The sequence below is a fragment of the Pyrus communis genome, chromosome 1 (assembly GCF_963583255.1).
Source record: "Pyrus communis chromosome 1, drPyrComm1.1, whole genome shotgun sequence".
Classification (NCBI taxonomy): Eukaryota; Viridiplantae; Streptophyta; class Magnoliopsida; order Rosales; family Rosaceae; genus Pyrus; species Pyrus communis.
Window position 1 is genome coordinate 11427216 of NC_084803.1, and position 12945 is coordinate 11440160.

At 34.3% G+C, this 12945-nt stretch overlaps 1 protein-coding gene across 1 annotated transcript; it reads left to right on the forward strand.

Annotated features, from left to right (window-relative positions):
* Positions 1 to 754: 754 nt before the first annotated feature.
* LOC137731379 (toll/interleukin-1 receptor-like protein) lies at positions 755 to 3878 on the forward strand. The gene is made up of 3 exons (XM_068470491.1): positions 755 to 1376; positions 3138 to 3195; positions 3291 to 3878. The coding sequence occupies exons 1-3, from the start codon at positions 868 to 870 to the stop codon at positions 3711 to 3713; spliced, it is 990 nt and encodes a 329-aa protein (XP_068326592.1). The 5' UTR covers positions 755 to 867; the 3' UTR covers positions 3714 to 3878.
* Positions 3879 to 12945: the final 9067 nt, after the last annotated feature.

The window sequence follows — 12945 nt, forward strand, 5'->3', positions numbered from 1 at the left end:
AAATCAAGTTAACTATTACACATGTGTGGTGCTTTGCTGTATAAAACCCCAAACCCTAATTTCCTTTTTACCTAGCATTCCCCTCGTCCATTGTTACCGGAAACAATTCAAGCTTTGTTGTGCACACGAGATCGACTATTTGGAAAAAGAGGTAATATATTTTTATATGGTATAGTATTATTATTTTATTTATTTTCATAATTATTTTGGTAAACTTCTCATAATTTGAATGATTTTTAATGTTTGATTTTTCTATACTTAGTTTATGCGGAAGAGAGTTCTGATGTGGAAAACCTTACTCAAAACATCTTCAACATAACTTTTGAAGGCAATAGATCAAACCAAAGTTCCAATACCATTTCATGATGATCAATGTAAATTGAAAATACAATTTCACTTTGACAATACAATTTCTATGTATTTTTATATTCAACTTTCACTTTGCATGGGCATTGAAAACTTCTGCCATGCTGAAGAATTCTGCTGCTGAACTGTGGGAATTCATTGCCATCACACTTTTCAACAAAAAGCACTAACTACCCTTCTACTCAAAGTCCCATCAGTACGTGTCCCTTTACTTTGTTGAACGCGGTTTCATCTTAAAGCTGTTTTTCTCCCATCTTTTCAATCGTAGCCGTCCAGTGATCAGATCGTGAGACCATGAACGTCGTGGTTTTCCACTGGAAACGTCCTTGGTTTTCTTCAAAACCTGGGGCGGATGCTTCCCGGAAAGAGCCAAAGAATGGGAGCGGAACGCGTCCTGGAAAGAACCAAAAAGTGTCCCTTCAGTGTTATATACACTCTTGTGCTGCCATTTTCCTCACTCGATTGGAACCACTCTAGTGCCGTAAACAGTAACACCACACCATGACATCCCATGAACCCTCATCCTCAAAACTCTGGAATTACGACGTGTTCGTGAGTTTTAGAGGCGAAGATACACGCAATGGCTTCACGAGCCACCTTCACGCGGCATTACAAGACTGGGGCTTCCATGCCTTTGTTGATGAGGACAAACTGAAAAGAGGGGAAGAAGTACAACCCGAACTGTTGCGGGCAATCGAAGAGTCCAGAATCTCGATCATTGTCTTCTCAAAGAATTACGCGGATTCAAGATGGCTTCTTGACGAGCTGGTGATGATCATGGAATGTAGAGAAAAGCTGGGGCAACAGGTCTTGCCAATATTCTTTCATGTCGATCCTTCACATGTGAGGAATCAGGAAGGTTGTTTAGCCCAAGCATTTCAGAAGCACGAAGATGGCATCCTTGAAGAAGAAGATGACAAGGAACGTGAAGCGAAGAAAGAAAGGGTAAAGCAGTGGAGAGGGGCTCTTACTCAAGCTGCAAATTTGTCTGGCCACTATCTTAATCACGGGTAACCATTTTCATTGGACTTGGACGTCTTTCAATACTAGACTAGTTTAATAGTAATGCTGCTATCTATTTTCGGCTTTTCCACATTCTGAAACATGTTAATGAATGGTTGTTATGCAAATAGCACAATGGAAAAATAGCTTCGCTGAAACATCAAGATTTGCAAGATAAAATATGAGTAATAGTAGCGACATCTTCTATTTAAAACATATTTTACATAGGCTTGATTAGATTTAAACCCCTAACATTTAATGTTTTTTTATCAAACATCTGTGTCTTTAAGGATCTTGATTCAGACACTTCGGTACATTGGGCCGCATCAGTTTTTCTCCTTATCAAATTCAAAATTATTATTGTAATTTTCTGCTAATTTTTTTAAAGTATTTTAGAAGTTGTGGACTCTATTTTAAGAGATAATCAATGGTTTTTCATTAAAAGTATTTATCCAGTTATTTTTTTTAATATTTTTTCGTACAAAATATCTTGATCTCCTAAATTAAAACATAATCTTATCTTCAAGATAACAAAAATGGTGGATGTTTATATTTTTTTTTTTCAAATTATCACGTATACATTTATTGAGAGAATTATTTCTATACATTACTAGTATGCTTATCATTAGTTTTCATACGTTAATTTTATTCATATTATGGATTGGTACGTTTGTTTTTTATTTTTGGTATATTTATTTTTGTACATATGGTTGAGTGGTACGTTTAATTTTAGTGTTCGGTAAGTTTAATTTTAGCTTTTGGTACGTTTAATTTTAATTTTTTTTGTACATATCATTGATTTATAACTTAGTTAGTATCATAATAATTTTGGTATAAAGAAGGGTAGATTTAGGAGCTTTGGATATTATTTTTGAATTTTAGAAGGGGCAGTTTAAAAAATGTGGCTCAAATGTAGAAAGTAGATTAATAAAAAGTTGAAGGCTAGGCATGTTTGGTCTAACAAATTTAAATATCAAGCATCTAAATCAAAATTCTCCTTTTACAAATCATATGATGCGGTTCATGATTTTAGTGAAACTTCACATGATTTGTAAATTTGATTTAAAAAATAATGTTAATAAAAAGAAAATTTTGAGTTATATGCATTACTCCAAGTCCACGCATAAAAAATTAAGGTTATTTGGTTCAAGTGGTTTAAAAGATATTGGGCATCTCTCTCCTATATATTGCAAGTTGATTTTAGGTTGAAATTTATGTATCAAATTGATATATGCTAGTTTAGCAACTTGTATACGTATATAATTGCATCAATGAGAAACATCATGTGGGAAGCGCCAAATATAAAGGCCCAAACAAAGGGAACCAAACAGATGGGCTGATGGGTCCACTCAAGCAATTGAAGGCCCAATCGGAATGGAACAACAAATTCATATACAAATTATAACATTTTTTTTTTTGTTTTTTTTTGTGAGATTAAGCTCACTCTCTTTCTCTTAGTGTAAATAATATTTTTTGTTTAAAATATAAATTTGGTTTTTTTCTCTCTTTTGACCATATATGGCATGAATGAATCCTGAAAAGTAAGTTATAGAATGAGGACCACAAGGCGTTTCTCAAATAAAATTATTTTTTCTTTGTCAAATCAAATAAAATTATTTGAAGAATCTCTCAATGGAAAAGAACTGGTATATATATATATAATTTTTTTTTTCTTTTCATTTAGTTAATTCTTTATATTGACTGTTGAGTGAAGGTGATAGCTTCTAGTAATCCTTCATTGAGTTAGTGCTTACTAATTAAGTTTTCAGGAATGAAGCAAAGCTTATTAGGAGAATTGTTCAGAACGCAATTTCATCAGTTAACATGGTATTCAATTAATCCCACCCAAATTTGTGGGACAAAAATTCAGTTTAGCCTTTTCTTTAAGTTTTAATTGAACTCATTATTAATTTATTATGCAGGCAAATCCAGTAGAGTGGATCTTTCTAGTAAGTAGCCTTTGCATGGAGATTTTATCAGCTGCTTGTGATCAGGCTTCGTCCCCAAGTAGGCCTCGGTATTCACTGTTCGGTATGCTCCTTGCTATAGCAGCTCTTCTCACTTGCATATGGGAGCTGATTTACAAAGGTAGGAAAAAAGATGTGGGATGGAGGAAGAGGGGATGTTACATGCTTTTTGGTTATGCCATTGAAACTTATGGTTTAGTCGGAGGCATCGCTCAGTGTGTTTGCTCAATAATTCAATATGTTTATTACATTCGGCGTGCTGATACTCCTATCAAAATGTCCCTTTTGCCTGCCATCTTTCTTATATGTTTGATTACAGCGAGATTAAGTAGGAAACAAATGCAGACCATAGATGAGACCAATGAGCATATAGCTTAGACAAAGACTGATTGTGTTGTAAACATTTAAATTGTGATCGTTTGTTTTGTAGCTTAATCAAGTTCAGAAGATTATAAAAGCTAAAGGATTTTACGTGCTACGTAGAAAAGTATATATGTGTAAAAAAATTATCCTATCTGTGCAAATTTCTCTCTTTTCACTAGATATTTGTGTTACATTTGTACAGGTATTAGACTAATAGTCTCAATACTCACTGCAAATTAAACAGTACACTTTTAAGTGACAAAGATGGAGTGTTTCATAGGGTTCTGCAAATATTGCACAAAGTTGAAATCTCGTGAGACTCTTCTACTTGCTGTCGAAGATTCATAGAACTGCTTGAGGGCTTATGGGAGATGGTATTATTGAGAATACTTAAGGCACACTGTACAGGCATAACACAAATACCCTCTTTCATAACAAGATTGACGAATCTCAGACAATTATTTCTCTCGGGATGAAACAATCTATAATTCGAAGTCAAAACATCGCAATCTTCGAACTCTAACGAATTTTATATATTATGTACTTTCAAGACATGATTCGAAATTTGACAAACAAATAATGAGAAAAACTGAATGAAGAAACAGTATTTCTCAAGGATAAAAATTAACTCTTATTTTTTACGTTTTGGGATAATGGTTTTATGGGTTTATTTATATAGAACCCATTGTGTTGATTGGTGAACAGATGAGACTTTGCATCTAAGTAAAACCTACAAATGGTGAACGCGAGAGATTTTTCAGCATTTTATGTATATTTACACTGCTGAATGTAAGATATTTTTCAGTGTGACTAGAATACGGAGTGGTATACTACATGTCACTATACAAATGGTAGAATATATTTATTAAAAAGTTAATAACTTAAAAAATAAAATTATTCACAACTTATATAAAAATATATAATGTATCATTTCGATCACAATAAAAAAATTTCCGTTGAAATCGTTTTACGTAGCACTAAATAAAACACCGCGGAAAGTAGAACTATAATCTCATCAAGTAAAGTGGAAACCATTGTTGAAAACTTCTTTGGTTTTCCTCAAAAAGCAGCTCCGGCTTTTCCACCGTTCTGTTACATGTCGGTAGGGTCACTTGGTCTTACTGACCAAAGGTGTTTTGCTTTTAAAAGCAATTCAACTTCTAAAAATTTTGCGTCAGTAACCAGCGTATTTATTCACTCGGTGAACAGTGATAGATCTCAATAAACAGTAATAGGCCAAGACGAGACTTGACTTGCGTCATTTCACTTCGAGAGTGTGATTTATAGACCTGGATTATTTGCCCTTCCCATCCACTCTTATTTTTGTGGTTACGGTTAAGTTACGTCAATATTTTATATTCTCATTGTTTTTTGTCTTATTATTTCTATAAAAAAATCAATAAAAATGTTGACGTGACTTAATCTTGACCATATAAAATAGAAGGGGATGTGAAGGGTATGGAATAAGGAGGTATATAATCCAGATCCGTGATTTATATACGGAAGACGGCATCCGTGAAGCTAGATGACAAAGAACGTGAAGCTAGGAAAGAAAGGATAAAGCAGTAGAGAAGGGCTCTTACTTAAGCTGCATATTTGTCTGGTCACCACTTCAAAACAGTAATTGATCATTTTCCTTGGACTTTGAAGTCTTTCGTTACTCGAGTCGTCTAATAGTACTGCTGCTTCCTATTACGATTTCCCACATTTTACAAATATTCATATTCTCATGTGGAACCAAATTATTAGCATCGTACTTCGACTTTTTCGGTCCTAAATCAAAATTTTAGATCGAAATGTACAGTTACTGACCATGGAAGCAAACATATAGAAATCGGGACTATAATCTCACTTGGAACCCTTTCTATCAACTCCTCTGCTTCGTCTAACATTCTAGCACGGCCAAGAAGGTTAATCAGGCAACCATAGTTTTCTAATTTCGCTCAATCTCATATATCTTTCTCTTGGAGTTGAACGTAGTCAGTTAAGACAATAATGAAGGTGAAATCATCAGGCTTCATGTAGGGACGGAGCTAGAAATTTTTTCTAAAGGGGGTAACTAGAAAAACAACTAAGAAAACCTTATTATAGTATAACTTATACTCAATATGATAACACGGATTATTTCAAATGATGTTGTATCACAATTCCAATATTACAAAAATTTCAGTATAGTAGTGAAAAGTGAAAAAGTGATAACAAATATACTAATACATAATAGGCGGAAGAGGATTTTTTTTCCGTCTGAATGACAGAATAAGAGCACTTTTGCTCATATAATATTTGATATGAAGTGTAAGTAGTATGAAGATATGTTGTATATTAAATGCATATAATTTTCTTCAAAACTAAGGCATATATATTATATAACTGTAGTCTGCAACTGAATAAACAAATTACTTGAGTAGGGGCATCTGCCCTCAGTGAGCCTTCATTAGCTCTGTCCATGGCTTCATGCCAATCTGTACCATTTTTGAGAACTCGATTCCTTTGCTTGTCTTGCCATTCCATGCAAGCCCATAAATGATTGAAGTCCAAAGATTTGTCTATGCTCCGACATTCTGCATACATTTCTATAACCGCGGTACCAACAACAACTGCATCAATTTTTAATTTTGTTGTATTCGATATACCCGTGAATCCATTCCCCTTGCTCTAATGCTCCCAACGGAGCATAGTCTGTGAGGAGAGCAACCGCTGTAAATTCATCCCCTTTAACTCTTTTGGTTTGCATCTCTTGGAATAGAGCCACCGCCTCGTTAAAACGTTTGTATTGTATACCCATTAAAAATTCTCCGGCCTTCAATCAAATAACCAAGTTTTACATACATATTCAACAACCACATTTCCAGTTCTAGTAGTGAATCCAAGCTCACTTCTAACATATTCATGAATTTCTTTACCAAGCTCCAAAGTTTTCGATGTTGTGCTAGCTGAAATGGTGGTCACAACCGTAGCTTCATCAGGCTTCTCGTTGCTTTCACATGACATCCACCGAAACATATCCAAAGCCTCCTCAAACCTCCTGCACCTAACATACTAGTACAACAGAATTCACTATCTACGAAATTCAAGCCTAAGGTCTCTTACTTTTAAATACTACTAGACTATAATACTAAGTGACTATGTGGCTAAGTTTTTAGTTGGGCTTTGAGATCAAATCTGTATAGTTTCTATAGAAAGGGTTATTATACAAAATGGTCCTGAGATTTGCATGATCAATAGAAATAGTCCTTGAGATTGAAAATAAATAGAAATGATCCCTGAGATTGTCCACCATCCATGATTTTGGTCCTTCCGTTAAAAACGATTTTAGGCAATTTTCAAAGCTTTGTAACTCAATCGTTTCTTAACCAAATTCGATCCATAATATATCAAAATGAAGATAGGAAAGTGTAGAATAAGATTATACCATTTGGAAGCCCAATACTTGCTGGAGATGACCAGAAAATAGCCTGAAAAGTGACTGGTTTGCGGGAAGACTGGAAAACTCATCAAAAATTGGTTAAACTTTAAATGTTCATAACTTCTTCAATACTCAACCAAATTGAGTGATTCAAAAACAAAAATAATACTTCTTGATGAGACAAAGAGAATGGTACCTTTTTCGAAGGCTAACTCGTCTTGGTTTGGTTGGACAACGGCTCGAAAGTGGCTAACCATTTTCGAGTTAGCCACTTTCGAGCACTTTTTCGGCCAAACCACATCAAGTTAGTAGTAAATAAAGATACCATCTTCGTCTCATCGAGAAGTATGATTTTAGTTTTTGAATCACTCGATTTCATTGAGTATTGAAGAAGTTATCAACGTTTAAAGTTTACCCAGTTTCCGACGAGTTTTCCAATTTTCTCGCGGACCAATCACCTTTCAGGCTATTTTCCGACCATCTCCGGTAATCATTGGGCCTCCAAATAGGTATAATCTTGTTCTACACTTTTTTATCGTCATTTTGATATATTATGGGTCGAATTTGGTTAAGAATCGATTGAGTTGCTTTGAAAATTGCCCAAAGAGTTTTTAACGGAATGACCAAAATCATGGATAATGGACAATGTCAGGGATCATTTCTATTAATTTTCAATCTCATAGACCATTTCTATTGATCATGCAAATCTTAGGGATCATTTTGTATAATAATCCTTATAGAAAAGCATATTTGAGTTATTTGAGGAAAAGTCAAACAAATTTACAAATTATCTTTCATTGTTGTTCTATTTTTTAAAGCTTCAATTTCCCTTTAAATAACTACGAGGGTGAATTCAATTGTGATTTTGAAATATTTTAATAGATTTATAAATTCATGGATTTTGATGGAGTTTGATTGATTTGTAGAGATTTCATGTAAAATTTTGATTCAATTTCTTCGAAATCTTAGAAGTTGATGTGAGATTTGTGAATGCTTAAAATACATTAAGAAATCTCTTAAATTCCCTCAAATTTCTTAATTTTTTTTTAAAAAAAAATTCTTTAAAACAAATTCCTAATTGAATACACTTAGAATGTTATAAACTTCTTTAAAATCCTAATCGAATACACCTGAATTTCTGAGGATTTTAATAAACTATCTTAAAATGTTGAATACTTAAAATCCTAATCAAATACCCCTAGATTCATTAAAAGAATTAAAATCTCTTAAAATCCCAACTGAATACACGCTCCTAAGTTTGTACATTGGTATTCCTCTTCACTTGGAAGTGAGAGCTCTTAGATTCGAATCTTGTGGATGGCAAATTCAATGCCAAATTAAACTGCCCATTGTGTGACTTAGCCAAACTTCCCCTCTCTTTAGTGTAAAAATATCGATGTACCAAAAAACAAAAAAGGTACGTATGGTGAGAAATTAACTTTTGCATATTCTAAACAATACGTGTGCTACATATTGAGAGCAAAAGTGTGCTTTCTTCTAGGGTTAGATTTGAGAGCAATCTTTGTGAGGCTTTAGAAATCTAATAATCATATCATATCATTCAATAGTGTGAAACAAAGTTGTGTGCATCCTTTACTTGTGAGGAAGATCATATGCGTCAACTTTGTTCATAAAAAAAAAAAAAAAAAAAAAAAAAAGCAGCAAAGTAAGGACATCGAGCTACAAGAACAAAAGTATAATAGAGAACTAGAGAACTTAGGATTGGTTTGGCATTGCGGGTCCAAAACAGCAAAAAAACAAAAACAGCTTTACCCCTACTTCTGAAATTTTTTTTTTTTTTTTTTTTTTTTCACATCACAAAAACCCAAACTAGGCCTTAACTGTAGTACTCTTCTGTCTTGTATAAGTTATTTTTCCTTCATGGATCGTGATTACCAAGTTATGTGATCTGAGGTTTTTCTCTTCATTTGTTAAAGAGTTTTCCGTTGTAAAATTCTTTGTGTTATCTGTTTTGATTTCTTGTTATTTCTAACGACACCTAAGTTTGATCCATCAAAGTTATGTTTTCAGTTTGTGAAGGAAATAGTGGGAAAATAACCTGAAAATTTGACCGTTAAGGTGGATGAGCATTTCGTTTTTTTAGCTTTTGCAATTTGAACCTATCTGGTCCTGAATTCTGAAAGCAAATGTTCGGCCTAAGTTGGGCTGAAACAATGGACATTATTGAGATGCTTTTTGTAGTTCTTTAGTCTGACTACGTACTCAATATAACCACCATAAAATACCATCTTCCTTACTCATAGAATGGCCAATTTGATCCACCAAGGGGGGTACCATTTGGGTCGTTAGTTGACTCATTGAATTGTGTATCACCACTTAAAAGGGAAGGACTCACGTTCACTTTTAGAACATCATTATGATTTTCGGATCAATACTGCAATGTCGCCTATAAATCTTTTACAGATGATATCACAATATTAATTTAAAATATTGGCACAGTTGAAAATTCGACATGGGCAAGTCCTCCTCTACTGCCAAAGTCCACCACATCATCTGATTAGACAAATACACAATCATATGGGTCATGTATCCTAAAATCTATTATGTCAAGTACACAATTTGATTGGTGCCCTAACTTTGAAACTTTTAACAAATTAATAAGAAGCACTAATGTCTATGTTATTCGGTTCAAAGCGAATAACATGGAACATGGGCTTTTTGGCAAAACAAACATTTAACAAAGTGAAATTTTATTTAAACCCATATAACTTCTTTTTATTCTCAACTTATCCTCTACATCCATATTATTTTTAATTAAACTATCAATATTTCTTTAAACTCAAATTTACTACTTAAATTACCCTTGGAGACTCAATTTAATATATAGATCTATCTTTACACCCATTCAAAAATAAAAACTCAAAATCAATGTTCTACAACTCATTCAAGGTGTAAAGAGAGCAATATCTCTCACATATTTGTCTCGTGCTTAATGGAGTTCAAATCTTTTGCACTCATAAGGATTGCCGCCCCTCCATGGCTTTTCTAATTTCTTAACACAACTTAACATTGTTAAGTCTTCTGTTATCTTCTACTTGCATAAACAATTTTAATTGCAAAAGAAGTAACTTAATAAGTTAGTAAAACCCATCGTATCCTATTGCAAAAACCATCTTAATTGTAGAAAGAGTACACTGCAATTACCTTATAGCCACACCCAGAAAATCACCACTTGCAAAAGAAACCCAAATAAGAATTAAAATCCAATAATCAAAGTGAACCTAAGACACATTGTTTATATAAAATTAGTTCTAACCTTAGTCCCAATTTTGTTGAATCGATAATTAACCTCAGAATCAGATGCTTGAATCAAAAGGAAACATGAATTTCCTTGTGTTATTCGGTCTTTCTCACCAAAATCCAATCTATGACATATTTATCACTTTGATATACAAAGTCAAGGACCTGGTGGATACTGGATGTGATGCATTACTCGTCACTCTAATATACAATTGAGTCGAGTTTAAATAATTATGTGGCTAATATTCGATCCTTGATCCTGCATTTGTCAAGTTGAAGCTTATTTTTTATTAGAGCTAGGTATAAATTGTCCAACTCCTTCTTAGAGGATTATTGTTGAGATTATATCGATTCATTCTTTAGTTGGAGGATTCAAAACTTTAAACTCACCACCATCAGTCAAAATGAGCCTGTTTTACTCTATGAGAGTGTCTTAGTATTTTGAGATAGAATGAATGTAGGATAAAGATTGTGTAATGGTAGAGTTTGATGTGATGATAGGGTTTGATTATTAAGTGGGTTTATTGATAAGTTTTAATTTTATTGTTTATTTTACCTTGTAGTTGATAGTAATTATACAAGATGGTAAAAATGATAATTCACATTTTAAGTTAAGTTGGATGCAGGATAAGGTTACGTGGGTTCAAATATAATTTTTCTTTAACAAATCAGGACGTGGCCTCATGTCCTCTTTGCATCACATCTCATTGGTGGAACCCAAACCTCCTCTTTTTTTGCCTTCTTTTCTCTCCCAGACATAAAAAAACATTTATTTTAATCAGTAAAAAGAAGAAAACCTTAACGAAATGTTTCCGGTACTATTAACGTTAACGAAAAACTATATTTTTACACTAAAAAATTAATCATGATACTATTCACTTTATCATTTATTTTTTCTTTTATCATTAAAATTTAAAATTTTCAAATTTTTTTTCATTAATTTTCCTTGAAAAGAAACGAGAAATTTTGTTAAAAAAAAAAGGGAAGAAATTTTGTCTGACGACAAATTTTGTTTTTCTTTTCCTTCTGTCAAGTTTTGGTGGGAATTATATTCACAATTACATCCCTAAATAATAAAATTATTATAAAGGGCAAAAAATTGTTTACTATCTTGAAGTTTTATGGTTTTCAACATTTAGTACATAAAGTTTTTTTCGTCTCAAAATCATACCTAAAATTTTTAATATTGGGACAGTCTAATGCATCCGTTAGTCTGACCTTTAAATGATGACGTGATGCCCATATAGATAATGACTGAACACCACGTGTCATTAAAGGTCTACATGGAAATTCAAAATTCAAAAAATAAAAAATTTTGGCTTCCTCCCTTATCCCTCCATCCTCTCCTCTGCACCAACCCACCAAACTCTCTGTCCTCTACTCTCTCCACCGCACTTGCATAGGCATCAAAAGCCTTAACGCAATCCGGATACTCCATATCAAAAAACTTATCAAGCAAAACCGCCAAAACCTCCATTCTCTCCATATCAAAACGCAAGAGGAACTGGCTCCACAAACCTCGACTTGGGCTTCGAGAACGCCGACAGGGAAAACAAAGCTCGCCGGGAAGTGGGTTTGGCTGGGATTTTTGGCTGCTTCCCCGGTGGCGGCAAGGGACTCGGCTTTGGGATTTCTGGAGAAGCAGAGCCGGAGACCCTAAGGCTCTGAAGCTCTGTTAGCTGGAGAGAATGGTGCGGCAGAAATCGTGCGGCTGCCAACCCTTCTCTCTCCTCTCCTCTCTCTCTCTCTCTCTTTCCCCCCTCTGTGTTTCATAACATCAGACTTTCTCTCTCCTCTTGCTCTCGGAGAGACACATATACAAATACTCCCTGGCGCGGCCCCTCCCTCGATTTTTCCTTTAATATTTTTTTTCAATTTTTTATTTCTAAATCTCACCCATTTGAACCCAGGTGCAGCAGTACAAAGTTCTCAACTTTTCCCCATCCAAGCTGCTATTTAGGTAAAATCTCAGAGCTCCCCCAATTTGAATTTTCAATTAAGAATTTCAATTTCTAGGGTTCATTTCGATTTGGGTTTGTTTGGAATCTGCGCTTTCTTTGGTATTTTTGGTTATTCCGTCGTCGGTTATGGCCTCCTGAGATGAAAGGGCCATGGGCGTCCATGGCTGCTGCCGTGTTTGCTTAGTGTGAGAGGCTGATTTGCTTTTGGGTTTGTGTTTCTCTTGCTAATTTTGGATATGTTTGAATTTTGCTTTGCTGGGTTTGTCATTCTTTAAATTTCTGTAAATTTTCTATGAAGAATTGAACATTTGTGCCTGTCTAGGGTTTAGGTTTCAACTAAAATGTTAATATCGAGGTTGAGATTTAGAAAAAACTTGGGTTTTGAGATGTGTGATTGGATTTTTTGAGAGAGAGATTTAGTAGGATTTTATGGAAAAGGAGTGTGAGAACCGATCCAACAACCTCTGCAAATGACCCATTTTCGTGAAAATTCGCTCCGGCTTCATCTCCCTCAATGGTGTCGCGTACACGATCTCATCACCGGGCATTTGACAGTGGACTGGGAGGAGAGGAGAATAGGGTTTGGTGGGTTGGTGCAGATGAGAGAATGGAGGGATAA